A 27,501-nucleotide genomic window follows, 5' to 3' on the forward strand; every position below is an offset into this window, starting at 1 on the left:
GCCCAGACACAGGTGATCAAAAAGAAACCAAAGGATGAGTGAACTGACAAGAGGGAAAGGGTTTGGGTTGCTACATTTAAAAGGTTACACTAACAGAGCCGAGTGAGTCAGGTGTGCTGTGGCAGGAGCAGCTGTGGGGGCCTCCTTTCCTAGTTTCTGAATGATCTTCCTGTGGCTCTGTGAGCAGGCCCAGCATGGGGAATGGGCTAAAAGGCTTATACATCTCTTTTGGCCCTCAGATGCACTTACCCTTTTCTTTGGTGCCCTCTTTCCCCAAGAGAATATTCAGGCCAATTTTGTTTTTTTCCTTTTTTCTGCATTAGTAAGACATTATAAACTAGCATCTTGTAATACCTCTAACTCTCACTGAGTGTCTGTTAGTATAAAGTACCTCAAGTAATAAGAATGTGGAACTTAAATGCCACTTACAGAATAGTCAAACAAGCCCATGTCACACTTTGATGAATCCAAAGTATTAAATCTTAGCCAATGATAAAGTAAAAAACTATTTTTGCTAAGGTTTAACTATTGGACTTTAAACCAACTTTAATATTCCATGAAATCAAAGGTCATTTATATTGAATTAACATGCCTTCATGTTTTCTACACACAACAAAGTTTAAAATATACATATATTTTTAAACCAATTCACTCCCTTTTACAATCATACTTTCATTCGAACATTTAAAATATAAATCCAAACTGTCAATGAAAACAACAGTGGGACAAGTAACACTATCATTAAAATGAAACAATAATGCAAGAAAAGGTCAGCGTTGAAACTCAGAAAATAAACACAGATTCACTGGAAATCTGCTCATTCGCCTAATGTGTTCAGAAATAAACCTCACAAAAAACAGATCCCACTGTGATGTTAACCAACTCATTCCTTTCTCATTTTCTCATTCCATGATGCATGTCTTCACTATTTTTACTGAGGTTTATACAGGTGAGTAGATATCCTAACGGCAGAGATTAATATTAAATACACAGCCTATTCCAGAATCGGCGTATGTTCCCAACCATTGTTTTGTATGCTCCTTGAATTATAAAATAGTCCAATCTTCAAGGAAAAAAAATTAAATGGCTTAGATCTATTCATACATATTGGGCATTAAATGTCACTAAGTTAACACAGTAAGGTGGAAAAAAAAGATAAGAGGGTACAATAAGTGCTCCTCAAACAATTCCATTACATTATGAAGTATTGCCAATGGCGTATTTATTTTAACCAGGTTATGGGAAAAAAATGCAAGAATTATTACCAGAATTTGCATCAATTTTCTGGAGAAGCTAACAATAAAACATTAAATATACACATTTATTTGTATGTTTATTTGAAGAATCTTTGGTAGCAATTGTTTGTTTCTTCCACATTATAGGACTTTTTAAAATAAATGTCAAAAATCGTTTACTAATCAGCATACGAAAGATAAACTATGATACTATTCTTTTGATTTCCCTGTAAAACATCCTTGATAATAACTTGTACTATTCATGCACTTAAAAACAGTATCTGTTTAACTTATATACATACAAAGAGACTAATACCAGAAAAAAAAATTAGACAGTAATGAGAATCAATAACAAAACATAACAATGACAACTGTTCTTAAGTAATTTATTTTAAAATTATAAGATTTACAGTGCCTTGATTATGCAAAATAGCATAATGGAAATTAAACCAAATCAATAAACCAAAGAGAAAGAAAACTTAATTTTCTCAAGTATCCATACTTAAACCATCTTTGTAAGTATCTGATGTCCCAACCATGTCTTATGTAGAAAGTATAATCGTTTCAAATGTTTCACTTGCAGGTTTAATTTCTCATTTTCAATTTTTATGAACTGTAATGCAATTTCAAATCCTATTATACCTAGTGTTTATACTGCAACAGCAGCAAATCTCACATGTGTAATCAAATGTGGAACTGGGGCACAGCTTCTAGCTGCAGACAGAAATTATACACTGCATTCAGTCCAGGAGAGTACATTACATTAACCAGAGCGTAGAGTTTAGTACACTTATTGCAGGGTTGGTATTTCTTTCCCTCTGATCTGAATCAGCTGAGCTGCTGAGTAGACATATTACTGCTGTGGATAGTAAGACTGCTGTGGGGGCTGAGGGAAGGGGTAGGAAGGCTGCTGGGGTCCTGGGTATGGAGCCTGTCCAGGACTCTGGTGATACACTGGTGGATATGGCATATTATACTGGCCATACGCATAAGGATTATAGCCCATGGGCATGGGCATTTGGCAATACCTGATAGGGAGAAGAAAACAAAAAAATCTTGATTGGTAAATCAAATACTAAAAAATAAAACAATAATTATTCTACAACTACATTTTTCATGAAAGTCACTTCTATTTTTTAGTCTATTAAAGAACAGTGGAGAGAAAAAAACTATTTCAAGGCACTTGTCAGAGAAAAGCATTCCTATCCTGTTATTAATTAAAACAAGAGTACCAAGTGTTTAATACTATCCAAAAAAAATACTGAAGAAAATAAGATTAAATATTCAAGTATTAAAGAAAGAAAAAAAATGGAGACCCTTCATTTTAACGCGGCAAAACTAGTCATCTAAATACATTCCTCTTCCACAATATTCAACATTCACTGTGATGTACATAAATTTACAACTTATAAAGTTCTAATATTTGGCAGACAACATGTACTTACTAAGTAAAATTTAGAGCACATCTTAAAAGGTAGTCAAATGTTTGGATTTTTAAAATTAAGAAATTACCACAGAGATTAACCTTTAAGAAAGTGCAACCCATAATTAGATAAATTTCTATTCAACTGTTTATTAAATGCCAAGTATTCTAAGTATAGGGACGTAAACAAGGCCTTATCAGTTTTGCTATGCTACGCTCAGAAAAGGTACCTGTTTATCACCTAAAGTCCAAGGAAACACCTACTAAACTCTATAATACAGAAAAGATTATTTAATATAAACCCAATATGTAAAATATAAAAACATAAATTTTAAAAGCCTAGGAAATAGCTATCCCTATTCATATAAGTGACCATAACATTATTTTCATTTCTGGATAAGCTGACAGTGTAGCTTATTCATTCATGACACCTCCATTTGGAGAAGGGGTGACCCTGTTTTTAACAGGTTAGCCAGAGCCTAGAAACAACATTAGCCAACTTGGGATACACAATGTTGCAGCCTTACCCAGGATATCCTGGATAGGTGGGATAGGGTGGTCCCTGGGCCTGTGGAGGAGGAGCTGAGCCAGGTGTTTGTGATGGAGCTGGTGCAGCAGTCCCAGCCCCCACTGGAGCTGAAGCAGTAGCAGAAGGAGCTCGATTTGCTGGAAGCACAGGTGGTGGAGGCCTGGCTGGGGGCTGGGGCTTAGTAGGCTATAAGAAAAAGTCAGCATTGACTATAAAATGTTTCATATTTCTCTCAAATTGCTATTAATTAAAATTAATAAGGACATATGAGAAACTCTAGAATCCAACCAAATATATTTTTAATTCCCATTCTTAAATACCGGCTTATTACTATAGAAATATATCATAGTTGAATAATTCTCCAATCTGTGGAAACTCCATAGCCACTGCTCTTTTCCTGGTGCCTAATATTTAATCATTTACTGCTTCCTCCAGTGGTTGCCCATTTGAGGTGTAAGGACGCAGCACAGGTACTGTTTACTACCATCATCTCCTCCTAGTCCCCAAACTTTATATGAAAAATGTCAAACACCAGAAAATTTTAAAAGAATAGTATATAAAATAATCACACATCTACCAATGAAATTCAACAACTATTAACATTTGCCATTTCTGCTTTATCTATAACTACATCCATATATATTTGCAGAATCGTTTGAAAGTAAGTTGCAAACTTCATGACACTAGCCCTAAAGACTTCAGCACTCAAGTTCTCATAAGGATATTCTCCTACATAATCACAATACCATTTTCATCCTTAAAAAACTAATGCTATTCCCCAATGTCATCAAATATCCACTCCAAATTCAATTTTCCCCTAATTAACACAAAAAAGCTCATATAGCTATTTTTATAAACCAAAAGCAAATAAAGTTCATATACTGCATTTGATTATAAGGAAACTTTCATCTCTTTTCATCTAGAATATGCCTCTTTTTTAAAAAATCTATGACATTCACTTTTAGAAATGATCAACTCAGTTATTTCACATAAATGTCCCATGTGATAGATTTGTCCAATTGTTTCCTAATAGCATAATTTAACTTCTTATTTTATCATGTTTTATTTGCTGTAAACAGAAAGTTGTAAGGGCTTGATTAGATTCAGGTTAACCATTTTTTTGTCAAGAATTCTTGAACGATGCTGTGTTCTACATATTGCAAAATATCAGAAGGTTGGTTACCTGATGCAGGTGGTAACCACTAGATCCTTCCTATGTAAATTATGTCTTATCCGTTAGAACAAGTAATCATCATTAATGTAAAACCTCTGTTTAAAATATTTATTTGCCTACTAACCGGCATGGTTCTTGGCGCTGGAGTTGGAGGAGTTGGTGCATGTCCTCCTGCTGGTGAGGACTGATACGCAGGTGTAGGAATTGAAGGAGCACTAGGTTCTCTGGCAATGCTTTGTTGCAAGTCCCTTATCAAAGACAGAGTGTTAAAAATTAACATGATAGAAAAAAATTAACACACATAAAATACCAGCTTTTCTTTTCTTCATACATGAAACATAGAAAATGGATTCCAAACAATGGTGGTATTTTAAAATATACTACATTTCAAATTAGTACAGTGACTATGGAAAACAGTATGGAGGTCCCTCAAAAAACTAAAACTAGATCTACCATATGATCCAACAATCCCACTGCTGGGTATATATCCTAAAGAAAGGATATCCATATATTGAAGAGATATCTGTATTCCCATGTTTATTGCAGCACTTCCAACAGCCAAAATATGAATGCAACCTAAGTGTCCATCAGCAGATAAATGGATATAGTGTAGTATATATACGCAATGGAATATTATTCAGCCATAAAAAAAAATATAATGAAATTCTTTCATTTGCAGCAACATGGATGGAACTGGAGGCCATTATGATAAGTGAAATAAGCCAGGCACAGAAAGACAAATATTGCATGTTCTCCTCCATATGTGTGAGCTAAAAACAAGGAGACAGAGTAGAATGATGGTTACTAGAGTCAAGGAAGAGTAGAGGGTGGGGATGAAGAGAGGTTGGATAATAGGTACAAAAATACAGTCAGAGAGAATAAATAAGTTCTAGTGTTTAACAGCACTATAGGGTGATGATAGTTAATGATAATTTATTGTATATTTCAAAATAGCTAGAAGAGAAGATTTGGAATGTTCCCAACACAAAGAAATGATAAACGTTTGAGATGAATATCCTAATTACCTTGATTTGATTATTATGCATTGTATTCATGTATCAAAATATCACATGTGCCCCACAAATATGTGATGAATATCCTAATTACCCTGATTTGATTATTACACATTGTATTCATGATCAAAGTATCACATGTACCCCATAATATGTATAATTATTTATCAATATAAAAAAACTGAAAAAAATAAAATATACATTTTTATTCTTGACTAGAATCTAAATCCTCTTTCTTCCTATTGTTTAATAAAATGAAGTTGTATCTTTTTTCTATTTCTGAAGACTAAGGGGAAAAAGTAAACATTTTCAGAGATCACAGTTACAGCTAGAGTAAGAAACATGTCAAACTGGGCAAGTAATCCTAAAAGACTGCCCACCCTCTAATAAAAGGTAGTCCCTGGATTTAAAAAACTCCTAACATCATCTATCTAAAAGTTATCAGAAAACTACAATGACTCATAGTTATGTAGCTAATGTTTTAATCACTGTATCAGTGTTTATACAAAATAAAACAGGTGAAAAGGCTAACCTTTTAAGCAAACCATTATGCAAATTTCTAGATAAAAACTTCCTGAAGATATTCAAAGAAATGTGGCATTGAAATATTTTATATTAAAAGATAACACATTACCTGTCACTAAGGTAAACTCATGAAAGATATATTGCTGAAAATACTATTACAATTTAGTATTAAATATTAGAAAATTTTGTCTCCTCTAACAGTAAATTGAAATTTATCCCAAAATCACACTAAACAATACCCAAGGTAAAATGCACTCCAGGTAATACATGATGTCAATCATCTTTTCACTGCACTGATTAACGTACACAAAGAAGTAAATATGACATGTCCCAAAACATCTGAGACAGTACCTTTTGCCCTCATTTAACAATTAATAGCAAAGCCCCACACTGTCTGCATCCAACCTTCCCTCTCAAGAAGGGCCCCAGTCACTCCAGATATAAAGAAAACTAGTATACATTCATAAAAAAAAAAACAAAACTACTTCTTAATATAAGTAAATAACTGCTTATAAAGTAAATAAGCTTTTAATCAATATCAAAATTCTAAAAGGCCAGATTTTGAAATATCTAAAATATATACGTATATTATAAAGCTTTAACATAATACCTTTCTTTTCCTTTGATAAACTCTAGGGATGGTTACAGTAAATAACACATTTATAGAGCAAATGATAATTTCCTAGCCACTTATAAAAGATATAAATCAATGCTATTAAATAAAACCAATAATGTAAAAGAGCAAAAAGATACAAAATAAAATGCCACCAGTACTATGCCCAACAACCTGACAGTAGTATTCAAACCATTAGTCAAAAGAAAGTAAAGCTCAGAGTAAAACATTCATCCTTCTTAAACGCTTTACATTTCTGATGAAAGATTTTCAATGAAAACAGAAATTAAACAGCAAAGCCTCCAGCTAGTAAGTATATAAAAAGGACATATTAGTCATCAGGAAAATGAAAATTAAAATCATACAATGAGATAATACTACAAACCCAGCAGAACAGCTAAGGGCAAAAATGTGGAGCAACCAGGACTCTCATATATTGCTAGGAGGAATATAAATTAGTACAATCACGTTGGAAAACTATGACAATATCAACTAGGCATACACATACCCTTTGACCTAGATATATACCCAACAGCACTGCATACGACATGCTCACCAAAAGCATGTACTGTCTAATACGGTAACCATTAGCCACACATGGCTATCAAACATCTGAAATGTGTCTAGTCTGAATTGAGATGTGTTGTAAGTATAAAATACATACTAAGCCGGGCTCGGTGGCTCACGCCTGTAATCCCAGCACTTTGCGAGGCGGAGGCGGGTAGATCAGGAGGTCAGGAGTTCAAGACCAGTCTGGCCAAGATGGTGAAACCCGTCTCTACTAAAAATATAAAAATTAGCTGGGCTTGGTGGTGGGCACTTGTAATCCCAGCTACTCGGGAGGCTGAGGCAGAGAATTGCTTGAACCCGGGAGGCGGAGGTTGCAGTGAGCCGAGATCGTGCCACTGCACTCCAGCCTGAGCGACAGAGCAAGACTCCACCTCACCAAAAAAAAAAAAAAAAAAAAAAACCAGATTAGATTTCTAAGACTTAGTGTGAAAAAAAGTAAAATATCTCTCATTTGTAATTTTACATTGATTATATGTTAAAATAATACTTTGGACATACTGGGTTAAATGAAATACTGAAATTAATTTCACCTGTTTTTTTTTTTAACTATGGCTACTACAAATTTTACATTTTCAATTGCATATGTCACTGCATAGTACTTCACCACATAAATGTAGTTTTATTTAATTAACCAGAACCAGACATTTGACTTGTTTCCATATTTTTACTGCTACCAGCAATATTGGACAGCAGTGATTTACAACATTCATGCCAGCACTACTTATAAAAGCTCAAAACTGGCAACTACTCAAAATATTCAACAGTAGAATAAATAACTTGTATATCCACATAATAAAATATATGCAGAAATGAGAATAAAAGATCTACAAATACATACAACTATACTGATGAATCTCACAAATATAATGTAGAATAAAAGCCAGTCATGGAAGAGTACATAATATGTGATTCTATTTATATACAATGCAAAAACAGGAGAAAGTAATCTATGTTCTTACAAGTTAGGATAGCGGTTGCCCTGGAAGAGAAAGATAAAGACTGACTGACTGGGTGGATGCATTAACAATGCTTTTAGGGTGCTGAGAATTTTCTGTGTATTGATCTAAGTGCTGGTTGCCTGGGTGTACGCAGTTTGTGAACATTCAACAAGATACACACTTATGTATACTTTTCCGGTATACATTATATCCAGTAAGATTTCAAGGGATTTTGGCCTTGAGTATTAACAATGACTTTAACAAAATAAACTCTCAGATATTCAAAAGCTAATATTATTATATGGCCTACTTTTCCATCTTTCATTCACCTTTCAATCACTGAGCTGAAAATACTTGACAAGTGTAAATAAAATATACACTTGTTTACAACAAACCTGATTTTTAAATTAGATATATGAAATATAAAATATTTTAAATGACGATATTCCAATCTTTCTTCCTTAGAATATCCAGAGCTTCCTTGTGCGTAAACAAGCCAATTTCTGTATTTATTATTTTCTTCCTTTTTACACAAAGCATACCCTACACACTGTTCTGTGTCTTTTTACCATAACTATCTTGGAGATCTTTCCATATCAGTAAATTGAAAACATCCTGATTTTTAAAATAGCTGCACAGCATTTCACTATACAAGTATAGCTTTATTTCACCAGCCCTGGTCACTTTGTTTCTACTTTTTTACTGCTATTTGCAATGTAGAAATGAATAAGCTCATAAATACGTCATTTCTAGCATATTCTAATATATCCTCAGAATAGACTCCCAAAAACAGAACAGCTGGATTAAAGGATGTTTGAATTTGCAGTCTTATTCTTTACAGCTAAACTGCCCAACACAAGGATTGCACCATTGGGTATTCTCACGGCAATGTATGAAATCTATTTCTCCAACATGTGACAGCAGAGCATGTTATCAAACTTTCAGATTCTTGCCAATCTGAAAAATATTACTTCAGACTAATTTTAATTTGTATTTTATAATGAATGAGGGTATTCATTTTTTTTTCATTTACTTAAGAGCCATTCGTATTTCCTTGTCTGCCAAATTCTGTTTGCGTCTTTTCCTCAATTTTCTATTGGGTTTTCTTCTCGTTCATTTCTAGGAGTTCTTTTCTAAATAAAGTAAATTAGCCTTTTGCCTGTGAATAAGTTTCAAATATTGGATTCCCAATTTGTCATATCCTGACTCTGTTTATCATATTTCTATGAGAAACTTATTCTTTCCTTTTTTTTTTTAATGGCTTCTGGATTTTAAGTAGGAGTTATTAGATCCTGCTCATCCCAGCTTTATTAAGGAATTCTCCTCCATTCTATTTTATACCTTATATTTCATTTACAAATTTCAAGTTTGGTCCACTCAGAACTTACTCTGGTATAAAGATAACTTTTATTTTCTAAATGGCTGGGCAGTTGTCCACAACCTCTTCTGGTTGGCTGAAGATCTTTTACACTAAATTCACATATGTATTTGAATCTATTTCTATTTTCTATTCTGTCTTTGTCTAATCATGTACCAGTACCACTGTGTTTTAATTAAATACGGTATTATATACCTTCACATCTGGTAGAACTAGTATCCCTTCACTACTCCTTTTGTTTTCCTAGCTGACCTTGTTTCTTTTTCTACTTGAATTTTAGGATCAACTTGTCTAACTCCAAATGAAAAGCTGCTGATTTTTTTTAATCAAAAGCATGTTGAATGCATATATTTCTTTTTTTTTTTTTTTTTTTGAGACGGAGTCTCACTCTGTCGCCCAGGCTGGAGTACAGTGGCACAAATCTCGGCTCACCGCAAGCTCCGCCTCCCGGGTTCACGCCATTCTCCTGTCTCAGCCTCCCGAGTAGCTGGGACTACAAGCGCCCGCTACCACGCCCGGCTAGTTTTTTGTATTTTTAGTAGAGACGGGGTTTCACCATGTTAACCAGGAGGGTCTCGATCTCCTGCCCTCGTGATCCGCCCGCCTCAGCCTCTCAAAGTGCTGAGATTACAGGCGTGAGCCACTGCGCCCGGCCGCATATGTTTATTTCTTTATTTATGTTTGTTATTAGAGATAGGGTCTCACTGTTGCCCAGACTGGAGTACAGTGGCTATTTACAGGTACAATCATAGCGCACTACAACCTAGAACCCTAGGGCTCAAACCATCCTCCCACTTCAATCTCCCAAGTAGCTGGGACTAGAAGTGCATGCCATCACGCCCAGCTGATGCATAAGTTAACTTAGACTTGACATCTTTATGAAGTTGAGTCATCCTGTCCAAGAACATGTTTTTTAACTTGCTCAAGCCTTCTTTTATGTCCTTGAAATAGTGTTTTCTTCACATCGGTTTCATATATGACAAACTTATATTTTATATTTTATCCTTTTTGTTGCTACAGTAAGTGGGTCTCTTCATCTTATCCTCTATAGGTTTATTTACATGAAAGCCACTGATTTCTACGAATTATTTTTATGATCAACAACTTCAGTAATAACTATTTTATTATTTGCAGAGTTTTGGGGTTCTCTTGGGTTTTCAAGTAGTTGTACCATCATAATGTCTATAAATAGTGCTACTTTTACTTCTTCCTTTCCAATTTTTTAATTTATCTCTCATGTGATTGTCTTGGCTGGTACTGAAGTATAGTATTTAAAAATAGTGCTGACAGTTACATTTGTTGTCTGTTCTTGACTTCAGAGGGAACTGTTTATAGTGCTTCTCCATTAATCACTATACTGAGTTTTGGGCAGAAATATATACACACACATACATATATATATTTTCATGTTACGGAAGCATCTATCTTCTATCTATTCTTATTTTACTGAGTATCAGAACGCTCATTTTCTCAAATGCTTCTGCCTCATCTATTAAGACAAACCTGTGATCTTTCCTTTGATGTGAAAACACTGAATACAGAATACTGGAATAAATGCCCCCCTCCCCTTGGTCAATAATTATTTTTTAACGTCCTGGTGACTATTACTGGCAAATACTTTATTTAGGACTTTTGCATCCATATTCATAACTGAAACTGGTCTGTAGACTGTTTTGTATTAATCTTTGTTAGTTTTTTTTATCATTAAGACTAATATGGAGAATACTCATCCTTTTTTAGGCTCGGGGGGGAGGGTGGCTCATGCCTATAATTCCAATCACCTGAGGTCAGGAGTTCGAGACCAGCCTGGCCAACATGGTGAAACCCTGTCTCTATTAAAAATACAAAAATTAGCCAGGCATGGTGGCACACACCTGTAATGCCAGCTACTTGGGAAGGTGAGGCAGAAGAACTGCTTGAACCTGGGAGGCGGAGGTTGCAGTGAGCCAAGACTGCACCATTGCACTCCAGCCTGGGCGACAGAGCAAAACTCCATCTAAAAAAAAATCACCTTTTTTTAAACATTTAGAACCATTTTTAAAACATTCTAATTATTTGCTTTTTAAAGGTTTAGTAGAAATATTCTAAAAACAACTAACCTGCTCTTTCTTAGAGGTAGAAGAAAATAACCTCTCATGAACATGAGCAGAGAGGTGAATGAACATGAACATGTTCATTCTCTGTTCATGAATATGAACAGAGAGATGAATAAAGATCTAGTTGGCTGAAAGGATCATCGATATAAGACTCTTTCAGCTCTTTATATTTATTACTAATGAATATATGGCTTTTTATGTACCCGAAAGACAGTTTGGATATAAAATCTTTAGCATGTATTTACTATATAAAATCTTTAGCTCATATTTACTATCCTTGAGATTACAGCAATCACTCCACTCTCTTCTGGCATACAGAGCTGCCAGCCTAATTTTTTTCACCTTTTTATAAACTGGCTTGACTGTTTTGCCTGACTGCCTAAAGGATTCTGCCATTATCTTTCAAGGCCAATAATTTATATGCCTTGATGCTGACAGTTCTTGATCATTTTCCCCTACCATATGATATCCTCTTTCAACAATCTTCACTTGTTTTAAGAAAATGTTCTTGAGTATCATTAAATAAGTGTTCTGTTTACAGAACGTTCAATAACTGTTCTGTCTGGTTTTTCTTCTGAGAGAAATTCAGTTTTGCCTATATTAGATCTTCTGTGCCCATTTTCTCTCTAATTCTTTCCTGACTTTGGTTTCATTTTAATTTCCTCATTTCTACTCTGTGTTCCTTTGTGTTCCTCAGTGTTTATTCACCCTTTGTGCTCTTTCCTATGTCATGGTTTTATTCTTCCCTTCTACTTCTTTCCTGAATTCTGACACCTCACATCTTATCACTTCCTGTTTTCTTACCATATTCCTGCAGATTGGGAATTTCTGCTCAAAGTGTTCCTTAGAGGAGCAGTCCCCAAACTTTTTGGCACCAGGGACTGGTCTCATGGAAGACAATTTTTCCACAGGGGAGCGGAAGATGATTTCAGGATGAAACTGTTCCACCTTAGATCATCAGGCATTAGTCAGAGTCTCATAAGGAACGCACAACCTAGATCCCTTACATGGGCAGTTCACAATAGGGTTTGCACTCTTATGAGAATCTAATGCTGTGGCTGATCTGACAGGAGGTGGGGCTCGGGCAGTAATACTCGCCCAGCCACCCACCTGTCTGCCACCCACCTCCTACTGTGCAGCCCAGTTCCTAACAGGCCACGAACCAGTACCAGTCCAAGGCCCCAGGATTGGGGACCCCGGCCTTAGAATGACTGCCTTCTTACATTTGTTGTTGTTGTTGTTTTTGTTTAGTTCATGGTCAGATGTTTGCTCATAATTTTCACCTATTCTGTGACAATATTATTTTGGTAAGTGTTCTTTATCTATGAAGTTTTATTAAATTTTGTTAATGTTTTTCACCTTTTATCAGCGCTGTGCTACTCTGTATTGATTACTCAGCAGGAAATGAGTCGCATGTTAACTGGCCCTGCTTTCTCAGCAGCCTTCCTTCTGAAAGTGATTTTGCTGGTATTCTCTGAGCTATTCATGCTGTCTCCTCCATGTCCTATAGCTCTAGTTTTATGTAAGGAACCTATTTGCCACTTCAAAATAAATTGCTTGTATTTACTGGCACTTCCTGAGATCTGCCACCTGAACTGTTTTTATCATTTCTGTGACCTCACTGTACTTCCTGCATCTAGAGTTTCTGCTTCTTTTCATCCTTTCATTCCCAGATTATGCAGCTGTTTACTTGTTGCTTTGTAAAATACTCTATCTAGTTCCTTCTTCCATGAGAAAAGGAGGAAAATTGCTATCTCATACTACCAAGTTCATAACAAGTCTCTACATGATTTTTTAAAAGAAAATTCTTTAAGTACAATTTGATACACAAAACAGACTTACTTTAAGAGTTCATCTCTTTCTGTCTTCCGTGCAAAAACTATATCACTGCATTTGTTCTGGAACCTGACCAGGATTTCAGTCAACTCATTGTAAAACTATAAGCAAAGAACAAATACAAGTAATGAACAAGAACAATTTTTTAATCCAGAGAGTAATGTGATCTAAAGCTAATTTGTCAATGATAGTTAAAGCTGAAGAACTGAGATCTGCATGAAATACATTCATACAATTTACTAGGCCCAACAACTTAATATTAAATATGATCTAAGGCTCCTAAAGAAAATAAAAATAATAAAATCATTTTTACAGAACATTATCATCAAAAATGTAACAAGTTAAAAGTTTCATGATCATGAAAATCTTCCTAATTCCTAGAGAAAAGTCAATTGTTTAATAACATTAAACCTATTTAAGTGGAAGGATTAGGTTTTCAAATTCACTACAGAAATGCAAGCATACTTCAGAAACCCTTAAAAGAATTTCTAAAGGCTCTCTGGAGGGTTTTCTCAGCTTACCTATTTAAACAAAGCATTTTAAACCGCATTAAAATGGCATTTTACTATCCTCTCTATTTGGAAGGCTTTGCAGTATTTTCACCCTCTCTTCAGAGGGTTTTACATTTTAACTACTGTATTTATATCTAGGTAACTTTATTCAGTGATTATTATGAAGTTAAGTACCAAAAGGAATTATGCATCTGAAAAAACTTAAAAATCACTGTTCCCTCAAAAACAAATTGGTAAAAAGAAATATAAGCGAATTCCCTAAACTTTTTAAAAGACAAGGCAAGAAAGTACTTACATATTCAGTAAGCCTTCTGACACTTGGGCAGGCCACAAGTCTGTCCTCAGCAAACCACCACACAGAATATAAAAGTCATGCCCCTCCACTTTTCCATCACAATTCAGCTTTGACTACTCCTGTCCCCTCAAAATTCATCAAATTAGTCAATTTCCTATCCCTTAAAAAGGTGTCATTGACATCTCTGCTAATTCCTGCTACCTGGAATATTTATACCCCTTTTCTGCCAGTTGAAATATGCAATTCATTCTTCAAAGTTCCCATGAAATGCTGCCACCTTCATTAAGCTTTCTCCCTCCTATAACAAACTTCGCAGAGGCAATGGCATTAAAGCTAAAATTCCAGGCAAAGAGTAATTTGGTTCAACTGGAAATACCATTTAACTTCCAAACTATACGTTCACATCTGTACTTGCTAGCTATGGTTCCTTTTGCATGTACTTCATACCTTTGTGCCTTCCTTCAAATTAGCTACAAGTTCAACAAAGTTGTCATATGCAGTAGCTAAATTCTTCAAAACTTCTTCTCTTAAGTTAGCTTCATTATTAGATTGTTTCATTTTCGAAAATTCCTGATGTGAGACCTTGTTAAAAGAAAGATTTATGTATTTACATTTATTTATAAAATTAATATAGCTCATAACATTTTTATTGCTCTTTCCGAATTATGAAAATCATATGTAATTAAATACATATGCAAAATTACTAGAAATACCTAGCACACTCTTTTGAAGCCTCATTATGCTTTAAATCTTTCTTAAGTAAAAATTTCAAAAATCCAATAGGAGTCAAAACAACCAATAATGATCACAGATTTCTATTAGTATATAACACTTGCAAAAAATATAACATGAAAATTATTTTACCTTTTGGAGTATTTTATATCATATATAGATACAATGTTTAGGAGTAGAAATATATGTTTAATTTTGCACATCAACTATTAAAAGGGCAAACTTTCAAGTCTTTGTTAGTCCAAACTACCTATCTGTAAACACGAAAACTAACTTCAAACTTCTCAACATATTTACTTTGCATTATTTTTTTTTAAAAATGACTGAAGTCTGTATGTATGTTAGCCATATAATTACAGGTATCAGTAATTCCAACTAATTTCAATTTTGCTCCCATATGGAAAAAAAACCAAAGCTATTAAAAACTTGGAACCATGAAAAATATCTGAAGTATCAAGCACTCCTAAGTAATATGCAACATTTTAGCCATAGAAATGACTTTGTTTCTGCCGGTCATGGTGGCTCACGCCTGTAATCCCAGCACTTTGGGAGGCCAAGGTAGGAGGATCACCAGGTCAGGAGATCGAGACCATCCTGGCTAACACGGTGAAATCCTGTCTCTACTAAAAATACAAAAAATTAGCCGGGCATGGTGGCGGGCGCCTGTAGTCCCAGCTAGTCGGGAGCCTGAGGCGGGCAAATGGCATGAACCCGGGAGGCGGAGCTTGCAGTGAGCCAAGATCACGCCACTGCACTCCAGCCTGGGCGACAGAGTGAGACTCCATCTCAAAAAAAAAAAAAAAGAAGTGACTTTGTTTCATAGATATAAATAAAACTGATGTGCCAAGTTTAATTTTACAAAATATACATGTATTAAGTTCTACTCTTAACTACAGATATTCTCCAATGTCATTTTCCTAATTGAATATAGGTTTAGTCCAGACATATCTTTTCTGTAATTTTTAAAACATAGATCTTATTAAATATATAAATTTCACCTGAATATTTTTAAGAAGTCCCTCCTGTTTCTTTAGAGATTCTTGGACTTTAGTTGTAAGACCTCCATAGACTCGATCTAGTTCAGTAACAGAAAGAGCTTCTTCATTTATCACACCATCTTGAGCCAGGGCTGTCAAAAACTTGCTTGTCATGTCAAAATTCACAGACTTCAAGTCATTCTCCAGACCCTCTCTTTCCTTCTTTACTTCATCAAGATTTGACAATAAGGATTTTAAGACATTTACAACCTAAACAATAAAAAAGACACCTTAGTTTAACTGAAAAAAAAAAAAAAAAAAAAAAAAAAAGCCAATTTCAAGAAGGAAATAATATATAAAGGTTCATTCGGGCTGAGAGAGAGATGATTTCTCAGAGAGCCAAATATAAATTGAACATCAGGTTTATATAGATAGACATTGTACCTTCAGTTGACTCATGTTAAAACAAAAGCAGCATTAATAACAATAGCCAACAGCTACAATTTACTGAACTCTTATGTGTTAGGCACCATGCTAAAACACTTCAGAAATATAATTTCATGTATTCCTTACAATAACCCATGGGATATATATATTTATGACCTCTATTCCAAAGATAGGGATAACGAGTCTCAGAAAAATTAAGTTACATGGTTATACAGCTACTAAGGGGCAGAGGTCAAATTTGAGACCTAAGTCTGACTAGTTCCAAAACCAATCTCTTAGCCACTCTACACTCTACTCCCTCCCAATCATGGCTGTGAAGCAGGGGAAGGTATGATTTTGCTAGGTAAGTAGATATCCTATTTTGCCTAGAGAGACTGAGAGATAGAGATATAGAGAAACAGAGGTGAAGACAGAAATAGAGATAGTTATGAAGCAAGCATGGTAGATGGAGAAAGAAATAGAGAAAGATATAGATATAAAGGTATATACCACATTTATTTTATATACTGGGAGAGGAAAAGGAAAGAGGGTTCTTGTGCCTTTCTTCATATCCTTGAGAGTTTTAGGCCAGATGTAGAGGTTTATGCCTGCAATCCCAGCACTTTAGGAGGATCACCTGAGCCTAGGAGTTCGAGACCAGCCTAGGCAACAAAGTGAGACCCCATTTCTACATTAAAAAAAAAAATTAGTTGGGTGCAATGGTGTGCACCTGCAGTTACAGCTACTCCAGAGGCTGAGGCAGGAGGATTGCTTCAGCCCAGGGGGTCAAGGCTGCGGTGAGCCATGATCATGCCACTGCACTCCAGCCTGGGTGACAGAGAGAAACCCTGTCTCAAAACAAAATACAAAAACAAAACAGAGATTTATCTCTTGTATTCAGTCAAGACACTCTCTGACCTATACCCACCTGATTCATAAATACCCCTTTATATTCATAGTGTTCAAGCGCCTTCTAATGAGCACTTTCAAGCTGCCCCTTTCACTCATCTCTTCCTACTTTGCTAGGACCACCAAGAACATCAACCCAATCTCCCTGTTCTGCTTGCCCCAGTGATGCCCATAGAAAGAAAACTGGGGGAAAGACAAAGGAAGAAGAGGACATCACGAGCCCTGTCTCCACCCTTGTCTTTCTCATTACCAGCAGCAATTCCAGTTCCCATGGATTCCCCTACCAACTGCCTGTTTCTAAAAATTCCTATCCTACTCTTTCTTCCACAGTCTTAGTTAGCTCCTTGATAGGAACGTCCAAAGTAACATCCCTTTGTGAAGACCAGAGACTCGAGGTTTCTGCTAAATGTAGGTGAATTTCCTTTTTGGCCTCGTTTACATCCATATCTCCTAAACATCCTAATTTTAAAATGGAAGGAAAGGAAAGGAAGAGAAGAGGGAGGGGGAGAAGAGAGGAAGGAAGGGGGAAGGGAAGGAGAAAGGGAGGGAGATAAAGAAGAGAGTACAGGGGAGAAGGCTGTGGAAAGAGAAAGAAATACGATTCCTAGAGTCTAGAAAGCATCAAACCACAGAAACTCTAAAAGGAAGGAGGAGGAGAAAGAATCATACATGGGTGGATATGACAAAGTCTGTTTAAAGACCTAGTAGAACTTGATATCAGACGATGTGAATAAAAGTTTCCTTCCAAGTGACTTCCAGGACATATTATTAAATGAGAAAAAAAGGACACAAAAGCATATAGTATGCTGCAATTTGAGTTAGAGAGAAGGAAAATCAGAAAATAAACAAACACATACATAATATGTATATATGTATACATATGTATGCATAATTTTGGGAGGGGGGTGGGTTTTTTGTTTGTTGTTGTTCTTGCAAAAAGAAAATCAGTAAGGACAAACCAGAAACTAACGAATATGGTTACTTACAGGAAGTATACAGGAAAGAAGTAGAAGGAAAAGGAATGAGGCTTCTCTGCATGTACCTTTTGAATCATGAACATTTTTTACACACTCAAAAAACGACATTAAGTCAAAACTTGAATATGGAAACAAATGAACTAATGGTCTATCAAAGTGAAACGTAATTACATAGAAAAAAACGTTAATTCCATAGAAAATAAAAAACACTTCAACTCTGACTATACTCCCTTAGAGACCATAATGGACTTCATTACTGTGCAATCAAGGACAGGTTACTACTTAGAAAATTCAATTTTCACAACTGCAAAATGGGCATAATAGTACCTATTTCAGGACTGTTGTCAAGACTGAGATAATCTATATAAAGTGCTCAACATAACTTCTAACAAAGGGTAAGTATTCAATCATATTATCTAGATTAGGAAGAAAAGCTAACCGCAACTTCCATGGTATCCAACCAGACTGATACAGAAGCTTTCTAACCAGACTGATACAGAAGGTCAAATAGTTAACAAATCCTGTGATATACAAAAATGCAATAATTTTAACTTTCTGGGGAAAAAAAATGCCATTTCAAACAACGAATTTATGAACAAACTTGTGGACTACCACACAAAGATAGAGATCCCTTATATTATGAACATCTTTTTAAAAAATTCATATGCAGTACACTAGTTTAACATATTTCAGATTATATGACACTGGCCTCATTTTAACAGAGTAAATGAAGTAGAAAATGAATTAAACTGCTTCCACAAATGAATGACCAAGATAATAAGAAAACCACTGCCTAAATTTTCTTACAAATTCAAATTTGAGGTTTAACATGTTATCAAAGTATAAAAATAATTAGAATCCTAGCATATTTATTTCTTATACACAGCTCCAGCTACCTTTCAACTGCAATTAAATGTATCCCTTTATTAACTTAGGCTGCCAGTGATGATCATTCAAACAAATACTTTTTGTTTTGGGTACCATTCTAGATGCTATGGACACAACTACTAACAAAAACAGTCTTTTCCTTCATTTGGGGACCAGAGAGGATTAAATAAACATGCAAAGGGGAGGATTAAACAAATACACAAAAATAGAATAATGTGGGTAGACAATGACAAAGATGGAGAAGAGGTGACATCTGAGACTAATGAAAAAGAGGTAATAGCCACGGAAATGGGGAGAAAGCCCTGCAAAGAAAGAAACGCAAATGTAAAAGTCCTGTGGCAGGCACAAGCTTGGCAGGATCAAAGGAAAGAAAAAAAGACCACTCTGGCTGAAGCATAGTAAACAAAAGGCAGAACAGGAGATGAGGTCAAACAAAATGGCAGGAATGGCATCACCTAGGTTGTCAATACTTTGTCTTTCAGATCAAGAACTTACAAACTTTTTTGGTAAAGGACCAAACAGAAAATATTTTTGCCTCAGTAGGCCACAGTCTCTGTTGCAACTCTTTAACTCTGCTTTGTAGTGTGAAAGACAATGTGTAAATGAATGAGCACAGCTATGTTTCAACAAAAATGTATTAACACTGAAATCTGAATTTTATATAATGCCCACATATTAAAATATTCTTTTGACTTTTTTTCAGCCATTTAAAAAATGAAGTAAAAAGTAGAGTTTTACATTTTAAAAATGTAAAACTCATTCTTAGCTCACAGGCCATACAAAGAGAAGAGGCAGGCTGGATTTGGCCCACAAGCCACAGGTTCCTGACCCCAGTTTTAGATTTAAAACCCTCTGTGGCATTTAACAGCACCAAGTACAATATGAGACAAGAAATGCCCTCAATGGGCCAGGCGTGGTGGCTCACGCCTGTAATCCCAGCACTTTGGGAGGCCAAGGTGGGTGGATCACAAGGTCAAGAGATCGAGACCATCCTGGCCAACATGGTGAAACCCCGTCTCTACTAGAAATACAAAAATTAGCTGGGCACAGTAGCGCATGCCTGTAGTCCCAGCTACTCGGGAGGCTGAGACAGGAGAATTGCTTGAACCCAGGAGGCAGAGGTTGCAGTGAGCCAAGATTGCGCCACTGCACTCCAGCCTGGGTGACAGAGCAAGACTCCGTCTCAAAAAAAAAAGAAAGAAAGAAAGAAATGCCCTCAATGAAATCTTCTATTTTACTTTTATAACCTTGTCATTTTATTTTCAGAAAAGGCAAATAAGCAACTATGTCTACAGCAACGAACGCAGAAACTTGATACATTTACCCTACACTAAAGGTAACCTAGAGGAGTTTTTTGTCTCTTTATGTTAGGGACCAAGGTACTCAGCACAGTTCTGGAATAGTAGGCCTTCAAAAAACACTTGGTGAGTAAATAAATAAACAAACAGATTCCAGTCATTCTTAATATGTCTATAAACTTTCTGTCATGAGAAATCAGGAGTAAAAGCTGTGTTTGCAGATCCTCCACTAGTCTGTGAATCCAAAAAAGGCACTCCTCTGGGAGGGCACACAGTTTTAAACAATTCTCTTTATGCTCTACCTCTAAGGAGGTAAAGGGTTGTCTTTTTTTAAAGGTACCCCCTTCATTACTCCCAGCAGATGTAACACTTTAAGTATAAATGAACATCACCTTTGTGCAAAAAAATAGATGTTCCTTCCTCTGGCTAGACTCAGTCCCATATACATTAGGGCCAAGGCTTGGCCAGCCAACCATAGACTAGACTTCAGGCCACAGTAGATCATAAGCAACCAATCACAAGCAGTGATCCTAGGTATTTAATACAAAAATATTTAAATAAAAATGACCACTAGTCTGCAAAATTTTTCAGAGTATCTCAATATCTAAAACCAGATGCCCCAAGAGACTGAAAATAAGTAACTAGACAGTAGGCTTCTTCACAATAAAAGAAAAAACAGCCCTACCATCAAACTTGGACTTTTTAATAAAACATGTACATTTGCATCACTCTGATCAGCAATCAAAAAACTGGGTTTTTATCATAAAAATTCTGGCTAAAATGAGTCATCAACTATTATGACAACCATCTGAAATAGCTTTGATAAACCCGATGCTTGCCTTATTTGATTAAGGCACATGACAAACGAATATACACAGAGTACTGAAATTTTTGTGGTTACCCTGTCAAGAAAATCTATCTTCCATAAAATTACTTCATATTGACTATAAAAGTTCCTTTCTCCTGTGTAACACAAGTAAGGATTAATAAAACTGATACAACTGAATAAAATATCAATAAATCAGTGCATACTAATGCAGATTTTGCTTAGCACAAACCATTTTTGCTTTTCTACTGAAAGCAGAAGAATCAAAGGACGAAAGCCACATAATTCTAAGTCATGTACAAGACACCAAAAAGAATACAAAGAGAGTACTAAACAGAGATCTTTTTCTAAAATAAAAAAGGTACCAGAATTTATTGCTGTTCGAAGGGTCTGCAGTTTCTTTTTCGGGTTCTTTGTTCTTCACAAGTTAATCTTCTGACCACCTCCCGTTTCTCCCCTATGTCCTCAAAGCAACAACTCACATTCCTTGTTCCATTGGGTTCCCCCGTTAGATCCAGGTTCAATGCACATTCAACTACGCAGCCTTTTCTTCCCTTTGAGAGGTGCCCAGTAACTGTGCATTTACTCTACGCTAAAGGTAACCCAGAGCAGTTTTTTGTCTCTTTATGTTAGGGACCAAGGTGCTCAGCACTGTTCTGGAACAGTAGGCCTTCAAACACTTGGTGAATAAATAAATAAACAAACAGATTCCAGCCATTCTCAACATGTCTATAAACCTTCTGTCACGAGAAATCAGGAGTAAAAGCTGTCTTTGCAGACCCTCTGTACCTCGGATAACTCTCTAGACACAGCCACTACTCAGCCCTTCTCCGATCCTACACGTTTACTTTTTCTGCCTATCCACTCTTCTCATAATGTGCCAATCTCTTAAGAAGCATCTGAAGAGAACTACTCCAAATTACTGAAATTTAAGTACTTCATCTAAATCCTAGTAACATACTTCCTATACTTTCCCTGTGACATTTTTAAACTTCTTCCCTATGTTACAGTCATCCTTGTACATGACTAATATTCCACAATGGATCATAAATTGAGGGTAAAGCCTGTGTATAATTTGTATCTTAATTTTCCAATGTACCTACCATAGTGCCTTACACAGAGCAGATATCCAGTAGGTCTTGGAATAAATATATGAAATATATAAAATGCTTCTATGGAAAGACAAATAAGGAACAAAACTCATACTTTTCAGAACTTACTATCCCAGGAAATTCACTTTTTTCAAGAAGTTTTCAGCAGTATTTCTTGCCCTTTGGCTTGTTTTCCTGTGCAGAGATTTGGGACCTCTATCTTTTCCTACTAACTTACCCTACCTCCCCGTGATAGGTCATTAAATTATACTTGCACTTTCTCTTCTTTTAGGACTTTCCAAATCAGATGCCCTGCTATTCAATTTTCTCTTTCCTGTCATCAGTAGAAATACCATGATGGTGCTATCCATTTATTAACATGCACGCCTTGTCAATCTTCCTGTCAAAGGTAGTCCCGGTGAAACAAGGTGGAAGGGAGTATAGAATAATGTAAGAAATAAAGAATTTGTGTATCTGGCCATACCCAGTCCTTTCATTTCAGGAAATTTCTGTACTTCCAAGCTTCTCCCTTTTATAAAACCCAAATTAAATACTGTTGACCTATGAAGTATCTAAAATTTAGTTCAAAAAAGGGCATTCAATAAATGGAAGTTACTATTACAGGATAGTTAATATTAGTATAATTACCTATTACACAGTCTATATACTACTTTAAATATAACAACTCCAATTTATTTCTGCATTTTTTTAAAGATGACAATAAGAAATTGGCAGTTCATTATATAAAATGGCTTGAATGTGGTTTTCTTAAGCAGATGACAACCCACACGAAAGTGCCCTTCTTACCTCACTGCCCTGCATGGTCTTTGCTGGATTAGCAGAAGGGATGGCAGCATTCAGCTCAGGCTCTGGCTTACACAAAAGCACGATGGTGTCACGATGAGACTGGTAACATTCTTTCACTTGTCCATCTGCCTGCACAGCTTTATCTAAAACTGTTCTGAAGTTGGTTCCCTCTGGGAGAAAATAAAAGTTTGCAGAGCACAGAAGTGATTCTAACAGCAACGTTTATGGGCTGGTTATATGTTGAGTTCTAGTCTCCAACTTTACTTATCTTCCCCTTCTACAGACCCCAATTCACTTAATAATAAAAACAGCTCCTTACAGTCTTTGCGTTCTCGCTTTTGGAAAGATGACAAAATCACTTATAAAATCAAAAGCATAGCCATACCTTAAAATACATTTGGTGGTTACTATCTGCCAAATAAAAGCTAATTAATATTAATCTTTTCCTATAACTCATGAATGTAGGAAGAAATCATTCTCTCCAAAAATTGGTCCATTTATTTTAAAAGTATTCCTCTCTCAAAAGAGCAATGTGACTTAAAAAAAAAAAAAAAAAAAGATTTTTAGAAAAATCTCAATAATATACAAACTTTTTACAAAGATAAATAAAACTAATCTCCAGCCACCATGACGACAGCATTTACCTCAGTAAGCACAAAATCTTAATAATCAAAGTCTTAAGAAGCATAAATTTGTCCTTAAAATAACTTAAAGCTCATTTTTTTTTTTACCACCCAGGATTCACTACTAAATGAAAAAAAAATTACAAAGCCATAAATGTAATATGCTCTCATTCATGTTTTTAAAATATGTGCAGGGGCCAGGCATGGTGATTCAAGCCTGTAATCTCATCACTTTGGGAAGTGGAGGCAGGTGGATCACTTGAGCCCAGGAGTTCAAGACAAGCCAGGGGCAACATGGTAAAACCTCGTCTCTGCAAAAAATACAAAAATTAGCCGGGCATGGTAGCACATGTCTACAGTGTCAACTACTCAGGAGGCTGAGGTAGAAGGATTGCCTGAGCCCTGGAGGTTGGGGCTGCAGCGAGCTGTGATCCTGCCACTGCACTCCAGCCTGAGTGACAGAACGAGACCTTGTCTCAAAAAAAATAAATAAAATAAAATATGCACAGAGTTTGGAATAGAAAATGAAAGTTGGAGGATCATTTTAACTTTTCACTTTATACCCTTCTTAAAAATCTGTACTTCTGACAATTGGCAGATTACTTCTGTGAACTTTCTTAATCTTTACACTAAAACTTAGGAAAAACAGTTTGGGTAAAAACGAATTTACAACTGAGCCTAATTTAATCAAGCAAAGATGTGGGTCGAAATTGGGAATTTATTCAAACGAAGGTCATTTATACACATTTTTACCTGCTCTTAAAGGCTTATACAGTTCATTGGATGGTGTCCTTTGCCAGCGTTCCTTAAATTTTGCTCTTAAATCATTATCGGTTGCTTCTTCTTCATCCAGCAACCTTAATGACTTTAAAAGGAAGCAAAAAGAACCCTGAAATGTCATTTCTGGTATAAAAACTTTAATACATTTAATAAATGTTCATACACAATATAAGTGAGAATTTGGTGAGATGGGAATACTAGGTTAGAATATAAATTGACTTTTTTCTTGCAGACATCTAAGTTATAATGCATTTAACAAAAAGTCTTATAAATTTAATGGTGAATTAGCTATCACCTTTCTCAGTAAAAAAAAAAAAAAAAAAAAAGGAAGACTAAATAAGAGACTATTTACATCCATATATCAATTTAAAGAAAGTTTTAAGATTAAAATAAATAAATAGAAGCCATAAACAAAACAAAGGGGAAAACTGATTACATTAAAAAATAAGATTTAGACTTTCATTCCAATACAACAAACAGAAAATTATGTTTAATATATTTTTAAATGCCTTTTTAATGCATAGATAAGATGACAGGATAGTAGGGGGCCAGAAACACAAGGAAATACTAATCCACCAGTAGACACAGTGCTAGCACCAACAATATATGACAATCCCTGATAGCTTAGGACAAAGAATAGCAAACTTGTGTCAAACACCACAGAGTAAATATTTAAGGTTTTGTGGGCCACAGTCTATGGTACATAGAATTCTTCTTTTTTGACAATGCTCTAAAAAAGATAAAAATTATCCTTAACTAGTGAACCATACAAAAGTAGGCCACAAGCCAGCATTGGCCCACCATCCATAGTTCACCAGCTGTGTAGTTCACTATTGACTTGGATTGTGAATTTAGAACATGAAAAGTCAACAAGAAACATAGGTAGGGACAATAAAAGGTGAGAGGTCAGATCAAAAGCACTCTCCACCCTCAAACTGGTATACTTCCAAATAGGTGATTCTCAGTGGATGAATTTTTAAAACAGAAAACTACCCTACAGAAGAAAACATGCCTTTCTGGACCTTGGCTCTAAAGAAAAAAGAAAAAAAAAAAGAAGTATTATCTGAGATTCCTGATCAAAACCCTGAACTTGGGACTAGAAACCACACTATCTGTGTGACACAAAGTCTTCAGATAAATTACTACTATAATTAAAAGATTATAAAAGAAAGGAAAAAACCTCTTAAGTTTGAGGAGGTGCCAGGTATATAATGCATTTTTATGGCAGAAGCAAACACAAATTCTTTCTAGAATTCACCTTAAACCCAGATCTCAATGAATTCCCACAAATAAGTACAGGAAATATGAATGCAATTAAAACTCACTGAACACTAAATGCAATTCAGTATTCTGTACTGGATCTTGGAACAGAATGAGGAACACTGGTGGAATAACTGGTAAAATCTGAGTAATAATACTGTACCAATGTCAATTTCCTAGTTTTAACAAATATGCCATGACCGCATAAGATTTTAACTTTCAGGGAAGCTAGGTGAAAAATATACAGGAACTTTCCACACTAAATTTGCAAAGTCTCTGTAAATCTGAAACTATTTTTTAAAGTTTTAAAAAACTAACAAAAAAACTGAACACAAGAGAAAACAAGCCACCATAAGCAAGAATCAGCAAAAATTACAAATCATAGAATCAAACCCACAAAAACTACAGATATTGGAATTATAAGATAAATAATATAAAATAAATATATTTAATATATTTTAAGAAATTAGGGATAAATTAAAGGGTTTAACCTTCCAGGTTAAGACAAATTAAATTAAAAAGAAAAATCTTGCTACATGCTATGTATAAAATAAATCAATAATTACAAAGACTGAACAGTTTGTATGACAGTTGATTTCTCACAGTATACTAGTTTTACACAGTGGTCATTTGAGTTTCATTAATGTGTACTTACTTACCCTTAAGATAAGAATGAAACCTATTCTCACTCAACCAGAATTTCTCTTATGCTAAAGAGAAGGCTCTGGGCCACAGTAAATTCACCAAAGTGATGAATACTAACTACACTGTACTAGAATGAGGAAGTCTCCAGTCCCAGTCCCTGCTGGACATCAAGGGATCACAGTGTTTATACTTGAAAAGCAAATCTTATAAAACATACCTCATCTAGGATTTCTCTATTTCGTTGCAGTAATTCAGGCAGTTCTTTAATCAACTGATCAACAGTCTGGATGCCTCCCTGTTCAATCACAGATCTGGATTTAGTCAATATAGACTGAGGTACAGTGTCTCCAGACACATCTTCAATTGCTGCTGGAAGATTAAGGGAAGCTAGCACCCTGAAAAAATGAGATACTATGTTATATTGAAGTCTAAAACAATTTAACTCATCAATATTTCCTTTATTTAATTTAATCTTCTATAACCAAATCAACGGCAACGGAGTTAGCACCCAGAAAAACTGGATAAGCCCTATCAATGAAAAGCAAAGCAAAGATTAACAGAAAAACAAAAAAAAATCAGTGATTGATAAAATTAAACCAAAATCATTAAAAAATGAAGTTCACAATTCAGAATTAAAAGCCAAAAAATAGGCTAGAGAAGTGGCTCACACCTGTAATCCCAGCACTCTGGGAGGCCAAGACGGGCGGATCACCTGAGGTCAGGAATTCGAGACCAGCCTGGCCAACATGGTGAAACCCCATCTCTACTAAAAATACAAAAATTAGTCAGGCGTAGTGGTGAGTACCTATAATCCCAGCTACTTGGGAGGCTGAGGCACAAGAATCACCTGAAGCCAGGAGGCGAAGGTTGCAGTGAGCCGAGATCTCACCACTGCACTCCAGCCTGGGCGACAGAGTGAGACTCCGTCTCAGAAAAAAAAAAAAAAAAAAAGTCAAAAAATAAGAAAAACTATGACTGCATTAAAATATATTAGGTATTGTTGGCTTACAGTTCAAACTTCTGTCAGTCTAAGTAATTAAAAGTCAAAAATTCTATCCTAAAAAAGCAGTCTTTTATACTTTTGATTGTTACAGCATCTCTAACAAGTCAGAAACAATACACAAA

At 35.4% G+C, this 27,501-nt stretch overlaps 1 protein-coding gene across 2 annotated transcripts in view; it reads right to left on the reverse strand.

Annotated features, from left to right (window-relative positions):
- Positions 1 to 1,607: 1,607 nt before the first annotated feature.
- PDCD6IP (programmed cell death 6 interacting protein) overlaps positions 1,608 to 27,501 on the reverse strand; it is a 71,848-nt gene continuing 45,954 nt past the window's right edge. For both annotated transcript variants that reach the window (XM_054483477.2, XM_054483476.2), the window contains exons 10-18: positions 26,594 to 26,771; positions 24,445 to 24,556; positions 23,069 to 23,238; positions 15,868 to 16,116; positions 14,585 to 14,719; positions 13,337 to 13,431; positions 4,486 to 4,609; positions 3,186 to 3,373; positions 1,608 to 2,263 (exon numbers count right to left, since the gene is read on the reverse strand). In XM_054483477.2, the coding sequence (XP_054339452.1) occupies positions 2,089 to 2,263; positions 3,186 to 3,373; positions 4,486 to 4,609; positions 13,337 to 13,431; positions 14,585 to 14,719; positions 15,868 to 16,116; positions 23,069 to 23,238; positions 24,445 to 24,556; positions 26,594 to 26,771 (1,426 nt within the window). In that variant the 3' untranslated portion in view covers positions 1,608 to 2,088. The remainder of the gene's footprint in view (positions 2,264 to 3,185; positions 3,374 to 4,485; positions 4,610 to 13,336; positions 13,432 to 14,584; positions 14,720 to 15,867; positions 16,117 to 23,068; positions 23,239 to 24,444; positions 24,557 to 26,593; positions 26,772 to 27,501) is intronic.

This window comes from Pongo pygmaeus, chromosome 2 (assembly GCF_028885625.2).
Source record: "Pongo pygmaeus isolate AG05252 chromosome 2, NHGRI_mPonPyg2-v2.0_pri, whole genome shotgun sequence".
In the NCBI taxonomy this organism is placed as follows: Eukaryota; Metazoa; Chordata; class Mammalia; order Primates; family Hominidae; genus Pongo; species Pongo pygmaeus.